Source organism: Saccoglossus kowalevskii, chromosome 3, assembly GCF_978046115.1.
Source record: "Saccoglossus kowalevskii chromosome 3, keSacKowa6.1, whole genome shotgun sequence".
Taxonomy (NCBI): Eukaryota; Metazoa; Hemichordata; class Enteropneusta; family Harrimaniidae; genus Saccoglossus; species Saccoglossus kowalevskii.
This window is the reverse complement of record NC_140643.1, coordinates 37,038,148-37,059,687: the sequence shown is the minus strand read 5'-3', so window position 1 is coordinate 37,059,687 and position 21,540 is coordinate 37,038,148. Positions and strand designations below refer to the sequence as shown.

Below are 21,540 nucleotides of genomic sequence, written 5' to 3'. Positions count from 1 at the left end.
AGTAATTACGCATGCGCGTCATCTCAAACATGGCCGCTCCCGTAAAGTTTGGTGACGTTGTTCATCTGGTACCCAAAATCAACAAAAATACCGGTAATTGTAATTCTTAATCATCAAATCAAGGAGTGTATTTTCAGATTCCTGCTACTTAGTCTTAGCAGCTTGCTCGTCTCGTCTCTCATGACTAAAGCAATTTGGTGAGGGCGCTCTAAAATCGTTGGTCATGTTATTTATTTATTTTGTTTATGACGAAACATTAACCCACTACACAGATCATCAATGACCAAACTAAGATTAAGCGCATATGTTTTACAAATTGAAATGGGCAGATACCATAAAATTGACATTACCGAAAGAAGCTGTCCTGTATGTAATACAAATGATGTTGAAGATGAAGAGCACTTTCTGTTAAAATGTCAGTTATACAAACGTGAAAGACAGATCCTTCTCAACACAATTAGACAGTGTTCTGAGGGCAACACTGATACAAGCTTTATCAACATACTAGGCACAAAGAATACTGTCATGCTAAAATGTCTAGCAAAATATATATACGAATGTTTCAACATAAGAGAAAGCAAATTAAAAAAAAAAACAGCTGCCTCACAGATATCTAAATAAGTAATCCTAACATTTACTTTATTTAATTTGCATTTCTAACCCACTTTCGGGCAAGTTTATTGTTTTAGTTGTGTTTAGTTTAGTTTAGTTTTTTTATACTAGTGTATCTTCTTTTTTTAGCTCCGCTGTCGACTTTGTCGAGCGGAGCTTATCATATGAGCATTGTCGTCCATGTCAATGTTTTACTTTTTCGTCTTCTTCTTGAAAACTACAAGCCTGAATGCTTTGATACTTGGTGTATATGTACCGTGGGTAGACCGCTCTCATATTTGTTCATTTCATGATGATATCTTCAATTTTCTAATTTTGGTGAATATTTTTGTCATTTTTGGTAAAAAGTGATATTTTCAACTTCTTGTTAAAAACCGTAAGTCCAATTATTTTGTATTACATACATATAGGTACTACATGTGGACTTCTCTCAGATTTGTTCATTTTGTAATGATATCTTTAATTCTCTAATTTTGGTGAATATTTTCGTCATTTTTGGTAAAAAGTGATATATTTGACTTATTGTTAAAAACCGCAAGTCCAATTGCTTTGATATTACATACATAGGTACTACATGTGGTCCTCTCTCAGATTTGTTAATTTTGTGATGATATCTTTTATTCTCTAATTTTAGTGAATATTTTTGTCATTTTTGGTAAAAAGTGATATTTTTGACTTCTTGTTAAAAACCGCAAGTCCAATTGCTTTGATATTAAATATATAGGTACTAAATGTGGACCTCTCTCAGATTTGTTCATTTTGTAATGATATCTTTAATTCTCTAATTTTGGTGAATATTTTCGTCATTTTTGGTAAAAAGTGATATATTTGACTTCTTGTTAAAAACCGCAAGTCCAATTGCTTTGATATTACATACATAGGTACTACATGTGGTCCTCTCTCAGATTTGTTAATTTTGTGATGATATCTTTTATTCTCTAATTTTAGTGAATATTTTTGTCATTTTTGGTAAAAAGTGATATTTTTGACTTCTTGATAAAAACTGCAAGTCCAATTGCTTTGATATTAAATATATAGGTACTAAATGTGGACCTCTTTCAGATTTGTTCATTTTGTAATGATATCTTTAATTCTCTAATTTTGGTGAATATTTTCGTCATTTTTGGTAAAAAGTGATATATTTGACTTCTTGTTAAAAACCGCAAGTCCAATTGCTTTGATATTACATACATAGGTACTACATGTGGTCCTCTCTCAGATTTGTTAATTTTGTGATGATATCTTTTATTCTCTAATTTTAGTGAATATTTTTGTCATTTTTGGTAAAAAGTGATATTTTTGACTTCTTGTTAAAAACCGCAAGTCCAATTGCTTTGATATTAAATATATAGGTACTAAATGTGGACCTCTCTCAGATTTGTTCATTTTGTAATGATATCTTTAATTCTCTAATTTTGGTGAATATTTTCGTCATTTTTGGTAAAAAGTGATATATTTGACTTCTTGTTAAAAACCGCAAGTCCAATTGCTTTGATATTACATACATAGGTACTACATGTGGTCCTCTCTCAGATTTGTTAATTTTGTGATGATATCTTTTATTCTCTAATTTTAGTGAATATTTTTGTCATTTTTGGTAAAAAGTGATATTTTTGACTTCTTGATAAAAACTGCAAGTCCAATTGCTTTGATATTAAATATATAGGTACTAAATGTGGACCTCTTTCAGATTTGTTCATTTTGTAATGATATCTTTAATTCTCTAATTTTGGTGAATATTTTCGTCATTTTTGGTAAAAAGTGATATATTTGACTTCTTGTTAAAAACCGCAAGTCCAATTGCTTTGATATTACATACATAGGTACTACATGTGGTCCTCTCTCAGATTTGTTAATTTTGTGATGATATCTTTTATTCTCTAATTTTAGTGAATATTTTTTTAATTTTTGGTAAAAAGTGATATTTTTGACTTCTTGTTGAAAACTGCAAGTCCAATTGCTTTGATATTACATATATAGGTACTACATGTGGACCTCTCTCAGATTTGTTCATTTCGTAATGATATCTTTAATTCTCTAATTTTGGTGAATATTTCTGTCATTTTTGGTAAAAAGCGATATTCTCGACTTCTTGTTAAAAACCACAAAGTCCGATTGTTTTTATATTACATATATAGGTACTACATGTGGACCTCTTTCAGATTTGTTAATTTCGTGGTGATATCTTTATTTATCTAATTTTGATGATTATTTTTGTCATTTTTGGTGAAAAGTGATATTCTTGAATTCTTGTTGAAAACAGCAAGTCCCATTGCTTTGATACTATACATATTGTTCTAATGATACCTTCTGTTCTTTTACTGAAATATGCATTGCTAACAGCGGAGCTATCTCAACCAACTGGTTTATATTCTGAATGTTTCTGACATGGATTGACAATCATGCTTTATTGTACTTAGATCTATGTCCATTTTTAGGATACAACTTCAATAAAAACTATTATTATTATCCATTCCACAGAGGAATGAAAGTGATCACAATAACAAATGAAAGAAATAGAGAAAAAACATGACAGGTGCTCAAAATTGTTAGAACAAGCACTTGATGTCAACGAGGAAGCTCTTTTTAATGAATTGTGTGCCACAAGGGGGATGGACAGAGGGGCGGTCGCCCCCCTCAAAAAAATTTTGATGAGGTGTCGCCCTTCCAAAATCAAGCTGAAACTCTTTGTGTTAGCAAAATTTGCCCCTCAAAATGCAAGAAATAGCGTTTCAGAGGGTATAAAACTTTTTAAGGGGGAGCATGCCTGCTGACCTCCTAGTAATGTCGGTGCGAGGTTATTGAGCAAATCTCGCCCCGTCATGCAAAATTTCATGCCGTCGCCTCTGTGCCAACTTGACTTGAATGCACCATGGAGGTAGAAAAGAGAATGAGTGAGGACGCTATTTAAGCCTGTGTTAATCCTATCAACATCCTTTGTGTTGGTTGCTCTTGTTAAGCCACTTATCGTTTTAATTCTCGCGAAGCTTCCGAATATAGCCGAAACACTTAAGCCGATTAACGGTGGCACTTGACAGCATTTTTGCCAAATTAAAATGTGTACTCAGTAAACAACTTCAAAGCATCATGAAACCAGCGGAAATAATAGCGTCCTCACTTTTCTACCTCCATGAACGCACATATGTTCATGACTGAGTAATATGACAGAACCCCACACCCTGCCCGTGGCTTTCGTTGCATATGGAAGTTATTTTCACGAGTGATGCGATGTATCCTGCGGCCGTACTTTCACGAGCGAAGCGAGTGAAAGTACAGCAGAATACACCGCATCTCGAGTGAAAATAACTTCCATACGCAACGAAAGCCACGGGCAGGGTGTGGGGTTCTGTTATTATTACATATGTTCCATGTTTGATCATTTCATATCAAAGAAAGAACGTGCAACAAACCGGCATGGAATTTAGGTCGGATAGCCCATTGCCCATTAATATGTTCAAATACTGAATATAGTGTTATGCCCAAGCAACGCGTGTCAGTGTAGAACCCGCCCCGAGAATACGTGTCACTGTTTGTTTGAAATTAAAATAATCAGACGTTTAATCTGAGTCACTGTCCGAATGAATAATTCGTGGACGTTTAGTTGGGACCACGACAGAACCAGAACTTGAACTGGACGACTATAATACACAGCTTATGTTGAAGTTAAAAGTTCCTCAACAAAATTGTCCACAGGTAAACATGCTGTGCAATTGCGGTACTCCACTGACGAGGTGACTTTCGTTGACAGCAGTCGTCGCTGAGCTGCACGCTACAACTTCGTGTGTGATATTGCTTGCTAGTCGTGGATTGACCGAGTCTTGGTTACCGGTTAAAATGTTGCTCATTTGGCATTGGTAATTTTTATTTGGAACTGAGTAACGCCGCAACGTCGCCAGCAGAAACCTCCTAGTATCTCGATGTTGATGATTGCGGCTCAATAGTACATGTGTAATCGCTGATTTTACGGCGGGTGGATCTTCGGAGAGCCGTTCAAGGTTTATAAAACTCAGTTTCCAGGTGGTCAACATACATTAAGTTCTCCCAATCGTAGTATTCCATGAGATGTACACCTAACATGCCAAAAACGTTGCTGAACGATTTGAATCTTACAAAAATAGCAGACGAAAACGTGTTTACAAAATAAAAATAGTTCGGTAGCCAATGGAAATACCATGTTCATTTGCATATCGACCGTGAAAATACCGAAAACATTATTGCATGGGTGATATGCAAATTAGTTTTTGTCAAAATAAGTGACTGCCAAAGAGGACCGTTACTGTTGTTCAAATTTCATTCCACTCGGCAAGTATATTCATGTACCCCAAGAGAAAAATATCGCACTTCTTAAATATTGTTTATTTCTGCTATATTTCGAAAAATGGTACTCCTAAGGGGACTACTTTGTTTGCTTTCAAACTCATTTGCATATGAGGTGTGGAAATATCGATTTTGATTTCAGGGACGAATCAAAATAAACTGCAGTACATATGTAATAATAAGTTGAACTGTCGATAACAAATCCTAATATCCGAAAATAACAACTTTAATGACAAAAAAATATCAGAAATGACCAAAATACCATCTCAAAGACTAAAGACTAACACAAGAAGAGCTATGAACCCACAGCTACAAACAACAAAATCTTTTATCATAAATGGGCTGGAAGTCCAGCAAATTCTTCCTTATTATTATCTAAAGATATCAGCATTTGGCCCTTGAGCTACGTTCACTATTAATATGCAACAAGCAACAACAAACAAATGCAGCTGAGCAGTTAACTGAACAAACAACAGACATAACCATAGAAGGTTTTAGCATATGTTATGTGAGATGTTTCGCGATGACACCCATTACTCATTTACTGATGATTAGGAGCTAAATTTTGACCCATTCTTATCATTCTCACCATTGAAGTACATTTCTGAAAATGTTTTCTAATGAATGACCTTTCTCACTGGCATTATCTGTGTACCTTCAAACTTTGAAATTCTATAATCTCTATATATATATAAAAATATAGATCAGAAAAATAGAAATTTCAAGCAAATATTATGAACTAAGGCCATATTAAGATGTTAATTATTAACGATATTTATTATTAGTTCTGGATATTTACCGAATTACTATAATATGTTTATAAATTTATATTTTTCAACACAATTTTTGTCTAATGCAAACTTGGTAGTGCTTATTTAGTATTTGTTTATTTTATGTTTCAACAGCAGTGCTATTTGTAGTATAGATTTTGAAATTTGTCATACATGTATGAACATAATGCATGCATTTAATGTAAGGTTGTTTTTTCTTACATAGGTGAAATATCTCCATATCCCAGGAGTGGTCATTGCTGTGCTGCAGATGATTCAAATCTTTACATATACGGGGGATATAATCCAGTATATGAAGTGAGAAATGTCAAACCTGTTTATAATAAATTATTTAGAGAGGTAAGTCTGTAAAATACTCCAAGTATATATTAGTTCACAACGTTTTTGAAGTGATACATTATCTAATAAAATCTCTTACTTTCAGCTCTGGAGCTATAACTTCAGCACTTGTACATGGACATTAGAGAATGATACTAATGGTGAAATTCCGGAAGAAACGGCTTCCATGTCCAGTGAGTATAAGAATGTGCTAACTAGTATGGCATTGCTGATGTACTGCATGCATTTGAAATATTAATAACTAGTTGCTGACAATGACACGCTGTTGTAATTATGCTGGTGACAAACAAAGCTGTTCACAATGTGCTGGGGGTTGAGGATCTTGTGAGTGATTTTATTTCACTTCAAAGTGTTCTGTTCAAGGGAATAATACACTGTTCAGAGGGGGGACAAGGGGGTCCCTGGACCTGGATTATTCTTTACGACTTTTTATTTGAATGTAAATTCTTGTACATACCGAGAAAAATGACACATTTTTACAGTGTACGAAAAAAATATTTGATTCATTACATTGTACGTCTAGCCTGTGATTACAGAATTACGGAATTTATTTTTTCAATTTAAGTTGTACGAACAAAAAAATATTGCAAAATATTACATTGAACGAAAATAACCCTTGATAATAAATTTATTTTGTCAGGCTAAATGACCACATATGGGTGTGAACTGACATGTTATCTCAATTTTTTCAGCTGATGTATGTATATGCCTCTGATGTACTTATATTAATACCCATGGTTTATTTGCCTGGCTAACATTGTTACTTTTCAATAACAGTGGCTATATCTGGTAATTGTCTACTACTATTTGGTGGTACTAGTTTTCCATGGGGAGAAAAGTCCAATAAAGACGTCTATGTGTATCTTATAAAACAGAAAAAGTGGGATAAACTGCAGTGCATCGGAGATAGTCCCCCAGCAAAATATGGACAGGTATGTATCTACAGATAAGTGTATGTACCAGTGGAATGAATAATTACCATTCCTCTCTTTTGTCACTTTTTGTCCTCTATCAAATTTATGATACAAATATGAAAATATATGCACTTCATGATGCCTGATTGACAATCATTTTTAGCCCCAGTCTGAACAAGATAATTTGGGTTTAGTCAGTTTGTCATGGACAGACCAATTTCAATTTCAATGTCAATTTCTTCAGAGACAATGTAATATGATCAACAGGTGCACAGAATAATTTGGTATAAAAGCAAATTATAATGAAATGCCTATACTATTGACATTTAATGGTACCTGTATTAGTATTTTTGAACACAATGTGGGCATTTTGGTCAAAAATGTGAGTGAAAATGATTTTTTTCTGGTTATCAGACATATATTGAGCAATTTTGTTCAAATCTTAAATTATATTGGAATTCATATTCTACTTTATATTATGGTGGTCTATGCATTTTTAGGTAGTATTTTGAGGGCAGTCATAATATTGTCATAACCGATGACTTCAATAGTGGTCTCAATGATCCTAATGAAGAAATTGCTATTAAGGTAGCGAGAAGGGAAATTTTCACTTTTTTCTTGATTTTTCAAAAAATGATAAAACGGTTACTTTAGACCTTGATACATCACCCCAGGTTTACAAAAGATCGAAATTGCGAAATAACGTTGCTCAAATTAGTGTTTTAAAACACTAGCAGAAAAGACTACAACTGCCGTTTTGTGGATATTTGCATAGTGTTTATCTTTGGAAGGAATTAAATGATAACATCTTATCTGTATACTCTGTTGTTGACGATTCTGATATAACGGGTGATAAGCTTCCAGTTGCAAACAATGCGTGTTTATCTAACGTCCATTGTCAGCATTATTGTCAGTCGAGACTTCGTCGGAGAAACATGGTCACAGAAACACAGTACTCATTTCGCCCAACCTTACGCTTTTACATCGACCGCTTATCGCTTAATTTCCGACCACGCGGTCTTGTCCGACCGGGAAAACATCCGCATTTTAATCGCGTTTTTTTTCGCTCACTCGCTCATTGAAAACATTGACCGCTCGCCCAAACACTGAAAACTGGCACATGGGTGGTCGAAATGGTGGTTTTGATAGTAAAGTGTGAACATACAACTAGTATTAACTATTATTACATTCTGAACGACACTTCAAATCTAATAGCTGTATTACACTTGTATCGTGAAAGCAACTGAACTGGGACTTCTTGTTACGTGTTTTGGGTGCTTGTTCTAGATGTAATATTTTTATTTTTATTTTAATGAGACAGTTACGTGAAAAAAGCCTAGGTAACTCCTTTTGACAGAGCAGAGAAACGAGGAAATGTTAGTGATTAATTCCAAAAATAACGATATCGAATCCACATCGGTCTGGTAAAATTTGACATTCAATTTTTAAAATTAAATCTATACCGTATACGTACCGCAAAAGTGTTCCCACAAAATATATTTTCGACTAAAAACGGCCACATGCCCTGAAAAAATCGAACAGAGTTTGACATGTATGAATAATTTATTGGGCTTAAATGAAAAACGTGTCAAATTTAGTTATAGCCATAACTATTTGGTGGCCAGTCGATGAAAAATTCAAAGTCCTTCAGGGCTGAAAATCATCGACGCTACTCTGGTTTACTTTATTTCACAACTTGCAAAGAAAACTGATTCGCGTGAGCTCTAATGTATCTTAGCCTAGTATTTTCTTTTTGAACTAAGGTCAAATTCCATCAGTTTGTCAAAATATATGTTTTTCAGCGAATAATTTTGAAGCCTGTCACAGCACAAACAACTATGTGAATCGACGCCGGTGATTGGATTGTACGACAACCCTTCAATTAGCGTCAAATATGCTTTGTTACAACATCATTGATTGGCTGAGAGTCACCTGATCGGAGCACGAACTGGGTCACAGAACCATATTTGTCCGTATTATCGACAGGACTTTGCAAAATAACCACACCCACATTTTCAATCATTTTTAGCGCGGAAGTTGCCAACAAATGTAAAAAAAATCGTGAATTTCATGGATTCGAATAAAATAAAGCAAGCGATTGATAAGGATGATTATTAATATTTTCCCCGATGCTCTTCGAATTTTTATTTTTTTTATTTCAAGGTAAGAAATGGCTAGCTGAAGTTGCATGTCTTCAATGCGGTTGTTTCACCGCAAACAACTCTAGCTCTGTTTTGGGCATGGTTTAGTTTTGCGATGTAAAATAAAATATATATTAAAATAATAATACTTGATTAATTATTTGGGGTTTCAGCCCACAAATTACGGACATGATCTCCATGAATTATGGTCAATGTTTGTCTTCTCTCGGCTGATTGTCACGGTGTTGATCGACGCCCTTCCTAAACTCAGTATGGAGAAACCAACAGGGATCGACATTCCAAACAAACAATCGAAATTATGAACGAAAGACGAGTTTTTTTTTTGATATTTACAAACATACTGTCATGACAAACATATGTAAAATTAACAAATACACAAAGAGGTGTAATATTAGGTTTTATTTTAGGCTTAGAAATATTTTCTTTCACTCAGCCCATGCATGTAACTGCCATTTAGCTTTACGGTCCTTCAGCATCGGGGGAAAACAACAATAATTATACAAAACACATTGCGAAGACTCAACAATCAGGAAAGAAACCCCAGACAACCCTGTCGTACTTGTGTTGAAATACATTTTGTATTTCACGTCAGAATATTGTTTAAAATAAAATATTCAGTCCAAGCCAAATCGAGGTCAAAGGGTCAGGTTGCGTGCATATAATTATATATAGTTAAAACAAAAAGTATTTGAACTTTTGTCAGCTGTTCAACATCTATAAAAACCAGAAAGACAATTATAAGACAATGTGAACCTCGGAAATTATTCTGTTAGTCCGAATTTTAAATGCGCGCGAGCGAGCAGGTGGGCGGTGATATTTCGGGGTTTGCGCGGTCGAAAATAAAGCAGAAATTGTCCGGTCGAATTCAACAAGCGTCGCAAAAGCGAGAGAAAAAGGTGATTGGAAAGCGGAAGCGGGCGGGAGGTTGTGCGAAAGGAGTACTGTAACTTTGCACAACTTTCTTTTAAATCGTTTTATTTTCCAAGTCAATATTCTATTTTACTAATACATTTTTTTTCTAACGCAATGGCGAAGAAAAGAAAGAAAGCGTTGACAGACGAGGCAAAGAAAAATCTACCACTCAGTGTCGCACCACAGTCACTTGGGGGCTGAAAATCAATAAATACTAATTTTCAAAAACAATCATCCGCTATAGTATATAAATAAACAAGTTGTGAAACACGGCACCTAGTAAATCGACACCCTGTCGGTTTCAAATGTCGATTTCTTACCTTAAAATGCAAAACAAAAATTTTAGAGGGGGTCAGGTGTTACGTTAATAACCATTGTTCATAATCGCTAACTTGGTTTTATTCAAAACTGCACAAATCACACGTTTTCTGGTGATATCCGACAATTTCATGATCGAAAATGGCCAGCAGCCAGAATCAAGGGGGATTCGCACAGAGTTCTGGGTAAATCAAGTGCGCATACTCATTTTCAGCCAATCAGGCGTGCCGTAACAGCGAGTATTTCCTTCATTTACCCAGAACTCTGTGCGAATCCCCCCTGATTCTGGCTGCTGGCCATTTTCGTTCATGAAATCGTCGGATATCATCAGAAAACGCGGGATTTGTGCAGTTTTGAATAAAACCAAGTTAGCGATTATGAACAATGGTTATTAACATAACACCTGACCCCCTCTAAAATTTTTGTTTTGCATTTTAAGGCAAGAAATCGACATTTGAAACCGACAGGGTGTCGATTTACTAGGTGCCGTGTTTCACAACTTGTTTATTTATATACGTATAGCGGATGATTTTTTTTGAAAATTAGTATTTATTGATTTTCAGCCCCCAAGTGACTGTGTGTCGCACTCTGACACAGCAATTTTTTTTCAAACATCGGCCATTTTGTTTCACCATGAAAACCGTTTTATTAGATGTCTTATCTGAGACACTTGAAGGATTAGCTTGTTTGTAAACTGTCAGCGTGTACAGTGGGACAGTAATGTTTGTCAGAGGATTATTCCTCGTTGTTCGTTTGCATAACAATGGAAAACCCGAACGTTCCTGGAGTACGGACTCAAATGCCAGCAGTTTTCTTCATTTTTAGCGCTCAAGCTTGAAATTATTCATTATCTGACACTCTTTATGAGTTCTATGATATCAGTGGTTAATATGTTTGGCCATTTTTAGTGTATATTTATAATAATGCAGCAAATCTACAGTGTTTTATTAACCAAAACTGTTTTTCGCGTTTTTCTCGAGTTGAAGTTTTGATCGAGAACGACTCATTGGGACCGCCGCCAAATCAAGTGCGTTCGGACTAGGACATTCAAACTCGCAGTTATCGTTCAAAAGATAATGATGGTGCGAAATATGTCTGGGTTTTTAAAGAAAATGCTTTGTCACAGAATAATAGTCTGTTAAAGGTGCCAAGTATGAAATAATTTGGGGACAAAAAAACAAACCTGCATAGAAATCGGAATAATAGGTCTTTTGATTATCGGAGACGCATTTCAATGGACTTGATTACGGACAATGCATAACTTAAATTTCACCAGGAAATTCCGCAGTGTGCTCTCGCAATCGCGTACTTAGTCATTTTTACAAGGTTCGCCATTTTTGATGTCACGTGATAATTATGTAAACAATGTCTGTCCAGTTTGTGCGAACTTGCACCTCTATACTTAGTCTTTTGGTATATATAACCTAAATTACTGTTCTGAACGAGACAACAGACAGAGAATGTTTGATTTAAAAACGTCACAAAACCTTCTCGCTACCTTAAGCAATATGGATTATGTCAGTCAATTGATCAACTAACTCATTGTCTAGCAGGATTACTTGACGTCATTTTCAGGAATGATACCACTGTATCACATTTTATGAAGCCAGTTTATTTCACCAAATTTAGCATTATTGTTAGGTTCTTAATTTTTTATGGTTATACTAAACATAAAATATCAATTTGTATGAATTGTATTTGTTCTATTAGTAGCACATGCATTTTCATAAATTACAGAGGTGTGTCTATATTCAAAATAAGTAATATTTGTATGATTTCAGTGTACAATGAGTGTGATTTTTGGTTTATATGTGCTTCTTTGGAGATGCATTTCTAATAGAGCAAATACTGTACTGTAATTCACTAGGATGATTTCAGTATGGAAAGTGACCACAGTATAATAGCAAGTGATTTGTCAATAGGTCATTTTCCGTTCACCTGCGACATCTCGCGAGATGCATGAAAGACGCGCGTCGAACGTCTGCCGCAAAATCGAACAATTTGATTTTGAACTCGAATTTCTTTTATTTCGTAGCTCACATCGACCGACCGATCTTTGACAGAGGAATATTGCTTTTGAATACTCTCACTTAATCGAAATTGTCTATCATCAAATGTGTACAGCACATTATTAACGCTATGACCTTTGTTTTCCTGTTTTTACATTTGATTTCATGCATAACGTGTGATTCTCGCAGTGAACGGAAAATGGTCTATTCGACTGGGGACTGTTTCATGACAATGTCTTTATATTTTTTTATGTTGTCTTTACACTATTTTTACCTTACTGTATCCACAGCAGATTACAGTTGCATAATAAATTATTATTATATTTTGTAGGCTGCAGTTCTACGTAGCGGTAACCTCTATGTATTTGGTGGATGCCGGAAAATTGCCAATGATAATTTTCACTTTGATGCTGAACTCTATAAACTGAACTTGGAATCATGCATATGGGAAAAGTTAGCAGGGTCGGAATGCAGCAATGAAATACAACCTGAAGGAATGTATAGACATGGCATTGCATGTGATGATCATAAACTATATGTTTTAGGATATAGCTGGAGTGAGGTTTACACAATTCCTCATTTACATAAGGTAAGTGAATATTATTAGTATCGTACATATCCGTGTAAGTGCCCATGTCCGGACAAACATCCACCCTCTAATTTTGATACATAAAGAAATTGAGGTCATGTCCGGGCATACGCCCAGGGGGGCTTTTTCTACAATTGTAATAAAAAAAATTTGTTTGACTTTCTTGTAGCATGTTGTGATTCTGATAAAAATTATTGAAGCTCTTTGTCGAGCGGAGCTTATCATACGAGTGATTGTCCGTCATCGTTCGTGTCAATGTTTTACTTTTTTGACTTCTTGAAAACTACAAGCCTGAATGCTTTGATACTTAGTTTATATGTACCTTGGATAGATCTCTCTCAGATTTGTTCATTTCATGATATCTTTTATACTCTAATTTTAGTGAATATTTTTTTTAATTTTTGGTAAAAAGTGATATTTTTGACTTCTTGTTGAAAACCGCAAGTCCAATTGCTTTGATATTACATATATAGGTACTACATGTGGACCACTCAAATTTGTTCATTTCATGATGATATCTTTTATTCTCTAATTTTAGTGAATATTTTTTTTAATTTTTGGTGAAAAGTACCTGGGAGATTGGTTGAAATCACACTGTCTGGCTTTATAAAATATTCAGTAACAGCTTGCAAACACACAACTGGGGCCAGCAATTTTGCAATGTCACGCCGAAGACTTCCAACATTTTTACCATTTTTATCACAGCTATTGCATTTCTGTCATAAAAATTATTCTTCTGTTTGAGAAAAAAAAAATTCCCTATTTCAAGCCCACTCTTGATATCCATATAGTGAGACATTTCAACTGCTGGAACATGCTGAATGATAATTTTCACCATGATTGATGAGCGTCTAGTCTGATAAGAAAGCAATGTTGACTTGACCTCTGATGAAACACTAATGGTGATGCCATTCAGTAAAGCAGTTGCTTAAAGGTCAAAGATGATTGCCAGACTGTAAACAAAAGCATTGCATGCTGTCACGTGTGGAAGGGCCAAGCAGTCTGACATGCGACTCGCAAGTCACTAAAGTACACTGCCGAATAAAAACGGTATGGTCGCAACCACACAAAACAGAATTTCACCTGCACTACTCAGGAATTTTCTACAAACCTTATTAAACCATCAGACCTGCCAGATTCTTACCACCCGTGTGCGTGAATTCTTTCAGCATATTTATATATGTATATAAAGGACTGGAATATACGGGGAATGGGGAGCAATAAAACACATCACACGTCAATATATATTTAAATAATTATTATTGAATAAATAAGAATTGAGTTGCACCCAGCAACAACTAATACATGATAAATTACAAAAGCAATGAAATAATGTACTTTCAAATAAATGGCTTCCAAATTAATGCACACACAGTCCACAATAATATAAATTGTCCCATAACTTTAACCAAGCTAGTAACTTCCCGAGTGCACTCACAGTTCCCGACCTTCACAGCGCTGGACCATCTGTGTTTACGCGAATCTTCTGACTTCTACCCGAAACACGACGAAGTTGTCTTTTTTGTTGCAGATAACAGCATACAGCGAAGTTCTGACTCCATGTCGGACTTCACGGAACACGGTTTTCTGTTGACTTGACATCACCCGGTGTAGCACTTATGTAGAGTCTTAGAATGTTCGTTTCCACAGCACGCAACAGGCCCACTTTACATCCCTGAACAGGAACAGTTTATAAACCAATGTTCACATAAACTCAGGAATTGAAACAAAAGCACAGGACCCTGCCTCACTTGTGCAAACCAAAACGAAATGGGAAAAAAGGAAGCCCATGGCTAAGGTGTGACTGCCTTTTATACCCATACCCAGGTGTACATAATTGCATAGTTAAATTCAGCCAATCATGGTTTGCCACTAGCCACACTTTGGATAATGGCGCATCCATTTTAAATACAGGGGTGGCCCACCCTCCTGCACTGTGATAGCACCACCATTGTTATGCAAATATACATGACTGCACTGTGTACCACTATATAGATATATACAAAAAAAGACAACTAAAGATTGACCTCATGACACGTGCCATTGTAGCAGAGTCGTTTGCTGCGACCCCAGTTTTCTTGTCTCTTTATTGTGATTAGACATTAATTAAAAATGCTGACAGACAGCGAAATCCGTGGATTAAAAGTGCTATTATAAGGTCAAAATTGTGTGCAACGTCATCGTCAAACTTCAGGATGAATCTGTAGGGATTTTGTATAAAGCGGCAACAGTGACACATCGACTTGGACTTTGAGGGTTTCGACTTTGACGAAGATGGCAAGGAACGTACAATGAGAGATCTAAGAAGTTTTTTCAAACAACTATGAACTTGCGTAATTTTTACTGTGTAAATTTGTAAATTATTATTGATCTTGTTTAACAGTTGATTCGGTATTGGTCAAGACCGGAACTAATTTTACGCAGTTTAACATCTGACATTTTAGTTCATTTTGAGTTCACACGTATTTGGCATGTTTTTATTTGCCGTTCTATTCCCTGTCCGAGTTCGATCTGCGTTTTGTGAATTTTTTTTGCAGGGGATGTCCGGGTATAGGCCCACCCCTATTTTTTGTCAATTTCCCATGTTCATGACCCTGGTCCCATTTAAATATGGTATTAGTGAGAGTTTTCAAGCATGATATATATCTTCTTGAATGTCTTACTATTTAATGATGGTATGTTGCTATGCTGTCTTTATAGATCTATGCATATGACTTGAAATTGTCTATGTGGGAGAGTCTCAGTACACATCCAGATTATTTAAAAGGATTTCCTCCAACTAGAATTTACCATTCATGTGCACAGAGAAATAATGGTAAGAATATAAAGAATATTTGTTGGTGTTTCTGATATGAGTTATACCTGGTATGTGATGTCAGTTTGTCTGTGCATGGAACACTACGGAACAAGATCATATTGTTTTTTTTATAGAAATCCATGCATGTATTTAATAGAAACTAAATTTTATTTGATAAATTGCATGCTGGGTACTTTACACAGGAAGTCAAAGCAACTTACTAGTAGTACAATTTAGTGCTAATACCATCAAATTTATTGATTTACTGATTAACACTCACAATTTACTGTCTGCATTTCTGTTTTTATAGCCAATATTTTGGCTACCATCAAGAGGAAAAATAAGGAAATTGTAAATAACACTACAAATACATGTATCCCAATATTTTGCTGAGCAAAATGTTATATAAAAAAGTGTTACCAGTGCATGTGATTTTTTCCATGGTTATAAACTTCAATCAAGCCAACTAAGAAAACTTTTCCTTAATATTTACAGATGTTTTTATTAGTGGTGGACACAATAATTCACTGATATACGATGACTTGTGGAGACTCAACTTAACAACTCTGCAATGGACGAGCCTAAACAAATTACCAATAAAATCATTTTTCCATACAGCCTCAATAACACCTGTAAGTCATATTATTATCCCTCAAATATAAGAAATCAATCTTATTGGTTGAAAACAGTCACATGATCACTTGATAATTAGGAAAGAGTTCCTTTTGTATCCCCCATCCCTAACCCTAACCCTGACCTCCAGCACTCCCCATTTAATTGTACATGCCCCTCCTAAGGACATGTATAGTTATCTAGAGAGGGCATATACAAATGAATTGGGTAACTGGGAGTGAGTGTTAGAGTTAGGGTTAGGGATGGGGGGGGGGGTACAAAAGGAACTCTTGTCGATTATTGATATTAACCTATCTTGCCTCTGATGTTGTTTTGTGTGCAACTGGTGTATGATGTTATAGTATCCGGGACACTTAGATTGTTGCAGATGATAAAAGGATTGACACACTTTCTGATGTCTTGAGTCTCACTCCCATGTTTGCGTTTTTGCTCTCAGTTTTTATTTGCTTTCTGCCTTGTTGTTCTCTTCAGGGATAACAAAACCGTTACTGTTCTTGGCTTTGGCCAAGAATATAAAGAATTACCATTCTCAAGTGGCTGTTATCAATCTTAGGATGATAATACTTGATATTGGACAAAGCCTAGGACAATAGTCAAGGCCAGTAACAGCCAATTTATTTATTTAATACAATCACAACAGCCATCTAAGGCCATTAACAGTGGTGTGTTAGTAGACACATTTGTTAAATACAATACAACAGTAAACAAAATTACAATTAGAAAATAATAGACTTAAGCTTCTTTTTTAAAGTAGACAATCCCAGATTAAAAATTGCACAGTTTATGTTGTTATTAAAAAACAACTTAAAAACACATTCTTAGTAACTTCAAAGCGTCCAATTGGTACATTTGGTAAGAGACATTTTCCTAAAACTATGTGGAATATGTAAACTGAAAAAAGAAGATAATTTACAACAACTGTACGATTCTAAGACACACTGACACATAAAAACCATATCAAAATAATCTCTGCGTGCTGCTAACGTGGCTATATTTAAAGTATTGCACATAATTTCATATTGTGTGTCCACGTCCCAGCCAACTTGTCTATATACAAATTTCCAAAAATTACGCTGGACTCTTTCAATGTGTTTATCAGTTTGGTGGATACCTTTCCATATAACGCTACAATACTACACCTGTTTTGAGTATAAGAAAAATAAATAACCTTTAATTATTCACTGGGTTTTAATTTCTTTCCGATAAGTGAAATTTGCTGAATTAAATCCACATAGACATGTAAAATTGATGAATATGCTCCATAATCATAATAATAAAATTAAACACCAGTGAAAATGAATGTTTTAACAGAATGCTTCAGTTTACCTTATAAACAGTATGCTGAAAAAAAACACATACTGAAATTAATCAACTGAAAAAGTGAGTTTTGAACATAACTTGTAAATACTCTTATGATTCTTTTATATTAACCCCCCCCCCCCAGATGAACAATGCTTTGGTAAAGCTTTTTCTCTGTATTTTGTATTGTTTTTCACAGAGTGGATGTATGTACTATTTTGGTGGAGTTACTAAGCTGGATGACAGTTCAAGAACTGGCGAAACGTATCGAATATGGCTTGAAGTACCTAGTCTGTTTGAACTTTGTTGGTACCATGTATCTTCGCTCATACCTGATCTTGACAGCTTATCTGACGAAAGACTTATAACTCTAGGAATTCCTAGAAGTTTAATTGGAAGAGTCAGAGCAGGATGATCTTCAATATTGTCATGTGTGACCACAACTGCAGAACTCATCATCATTATTGTTACAGGTAACTGTTGATGGAACAGTGACAAGGATACGATGGTGTCCTTCTTTAATAGCCAACCATCTCTACCATTGAACATCTACATCAGTGTTATAAATTCCTGCAAATTATGTGGAAGACACCAGAGCTAACAATTTCTAAAAATTAGTTGCTCTGATGAAAAGTCGGTAGACCAATTTGCTGTTAAAATTAGTGAGCAACGTACAGTATATGTACTTAAATAAATGCATCACTCTCAATACAATACATAAATATACATAAACAGTAATATCATGTAGTTCCATAGTAATACTGATACTTTATGGCTGATTCTTTTAGTGATAGTTTCACTTGTATTAAGGATATTGTAGAGGTTTTCAGGAAGTAAAATTCACACTACTTATTTTCAAAGAAGAATTGTTTTAAACCATATCAAACTACTAATATACTTGTCGATTGGCCAGCAATTGAAATCAAGATTACCAAAATAACTTCTCACCCGGTGGTTATATTCCAAAAATGAAAATGATGCAATATTTAAGGTGTCTGTGAATGGTGCGTAAAAAATCACAGTAAAACTCGCCATGTATGCATTTGAGTTTTACCATGTCACAGACTGAAACTCGATCTATAGGAAACAAAACAGCAAGCGGCAAACATTTGTTTATAATAAGAAAATACAATTACTGACAGTCATCATATATCCTACTTCTCAAAAAGTAGGTGGGCAACCGGGTGACAAAGTTACAGAACTTTGTGTTCCGACAGATAACTTGATGGACTCAGCGACCGGTAATTTCAAACACTGGTTCATGTACATGTTGTTGTGCTATTATTTTTTTAAATCAATTGTACTTTTATTTTAAATTTTTTCCTACCATTGTATTTACAATTTTATTTTGTTTATGTATTCTGTAACTTACTGTCTCAATGTGCACATCACTACATGTACTTATGGACAATGATACATTGATAGTACATCAAGGTTACATAATTCTTTGTTCTGTAGTGAGATGCAAATGTCCCCCAGTGTTGATGTAGAATGTCAGTCCTGTGATGACATAATAATAAGTAGATTGACAAAGGGTACTTTGTTTTCAAATTTTAGGAAAATATTTTTTCATTGTAGCTATTAATTCTCAAGATTACACATACTCGTGTAGCATGATGTAATTTGGAAAATCAGTTTACAGATTGTTATGCTTGTATACATCATACAATGTGTGATCACAGATTGACAGAATCTGAACTTGTTGCCATACTACATACATGTATGAGAATCACTATGAAAAAGTTTGAGTTACAGATATACGGTAAACCTACAGTTTTGGTCTGTCAAGGAAATTGCATAAGGGTGCTAGCTTGAGTGCAATTTATAAGACGCTGACCAAAACGGTGGGGTTATTTCTGTAAACCCACACACAGTCCCTCTGATAGATGAACTGTGACCCACAGTTTGAGTGAGTCTTTTGAAGAAACAATCAAAACAATTCATAAGTCCTTTGCATTGCCAGTGCATAGAGCTGAATGTATGTTAATTTACATAAATACAAAAGAAGCATTGTAAACTTTGTCATTTGTTCATAATAATTTAATGCAAACCTCTTGACATTGAAATTACACTTCTAATGCCTCTATTTTCCCCAGAACCTCTAGTTGAAAACATAATACCTGCTTCAATTGACCTCTTTTTGACCAACTTAATCAATAGTTGAGGAAGAACTCTGTCTTATCCACTCCAGATGTTGCACCTTGGCTAAGTTCTGATTTACAATAGGGATGTTATCTGTAGCAATTACGGATTCTTGATGATTACAATTAACATAAAGACAGAGAGAGAATAAACGTGCATCTATAACAGTGGGTCACAGCTAGACAACACATACCCATGGATTACATCGATACACGCTGTGTTAGTTCTTTCGTTTAGTGCAATATTTTCAGTTTGAGTTGCTGCTGCCATTTAGTGTTTTATTTTCATTGTTATCAATTTGTCAATAAAAATATACTTGAGAACACAATTTGGCAAAAATCACTGTGACTAATAATAAAATACATGTAAAAAGACAAAATATAGTACTAGTACAATATAACAATAAAATTACGATTTAAGAAATTGATATTAGCAGTGGTGGCTGCATGGTATTTGAATGATTGGTATGAGCACAGTCATTCTACTAGGAGAGTGACTGTGGTGTGAGCTTTTGGGATGTGATATTTGTTTGTGTTGTACGGCTTTGTAAATTAAAACCAAACCATTTCGGAACGGCATTCTAAATTAAAACCAATTCATTTCGGTACGGCATTCTAAATTAAAACCAATTCATTTCGGAACGGCATTCTAAATTAAAACCAATTCATTTCGGTACGGCATTCTAAATTAAAACCAATTCATTTCGGAACGGTATTCTAGATTAAAACCAAACCATTTCGGTACGGCATTCTAAATTAAAACCAATTCATTTCGGTACGGCATTCTAAATTAAAACCAATTCATTTCGGAACGGTATTCTAGATTAAAACCAAACCATTTCGGAACGGCATTCTAAATTAAAACCAAACCATTTCGGTACGGCATTCTAAATTAAAACCAATTCATTTCGGTACGGCATTCTAAATTAAAACCAATTCATTTCGGAACGGTATTCTAGATTAAAACCAAACCATTTCGGTACGGCATTCTAAATTAAAACCAATTCATTTCGGTACGGCATTCTAAATTAAAACCAATTCATTTCGGAACGGCATTCTAAATTAAAACCAATTCATTTCGGTACGGCATTCTAAATTAAAACCAATTCATTTCGGAACGGTATTCTAGATTAAAACCAAACCATTTCGGTACGGCATTCTAAATTAAAACCAATTCATTTCGGTACGGCATTCTAAATTAAAACCAATTCATTTCGGAACGGTATTCTAGATTAAAACCAAACCATTTCGGAACGGCATTCTAAATTAAAACCAAACCATTTCGGTACGGCATTCTAAATTAAAACCAATTCATTTCGGTACGGCATTCTAAATTAAAACCAATTCATTTCGGAACGGTATTCTAGATTAAAACCAAACCATTTCGGTACGGCATTCTAAATTAAAACCAATTCATTTCGGTACGGCATTCTAAATTAAAACCAATTCATTTCGGAACGGCATTCTAAATTAAAACCAAACCATTTCGGTACGGCATTCTAAATTAAAACCAATTCATTTCGGTACGGCATTCTAAATTAAAACCAATTCATTTCGGAACGGCATTCTAAATTAAAACCAAACCATTTCGGAACGGCATTCTAAATTAAAACCAAACCATTTCGGAACGGTATTCTAGATTAAAACCAAACCATTTCGGAACGGCATTCTAAATTAAAACCAATTCATTTCGGAACGGCATTCTAA

General features: G+C 34.8%; 1 protein-coding gene across 2 annotated transcripts; it reads left to right on the top strand.

Annotated features, from left to right (window-relative positions):
* Positions 1-28: 28 nt before the first annotated feature.
* Positions 29-20,261, top strand: LOC102801838 (kelch domain-containing protein 10-like). Of its 2 annotated transcripts, none has more exons than XM_085497160.1 (8): positions 29-93; positions 5,926-6,059; positions 6,145-6,232; positions 6,837-6,991; positions 12,706-12,963; positions 15,664-15,778; positions 16,256-16,392; positions 17,892-20,261. In XM_085497160.1, exons 1-8 carry the CDS (start codon positions 30-32, stop codon positions 18,105-18,107), a joined length of 1,167 nt encoding a protein of 388 aa, XP_085353286.1. In that variant the 5' UTR covers position 29; the 3' UTR covers positions 18,108-20,261. The 2 variants fall into 2 exon arrangements, with proteins under 2 accessions (XP_085353286.1, XP_085353287.1); XM_085497161.1 differs by having other exon boundaries at positions 16,865-18,019.
* The last annotated feature ends 1,279 nt before the right edge of the window (positions 20,262-21,540 follow it).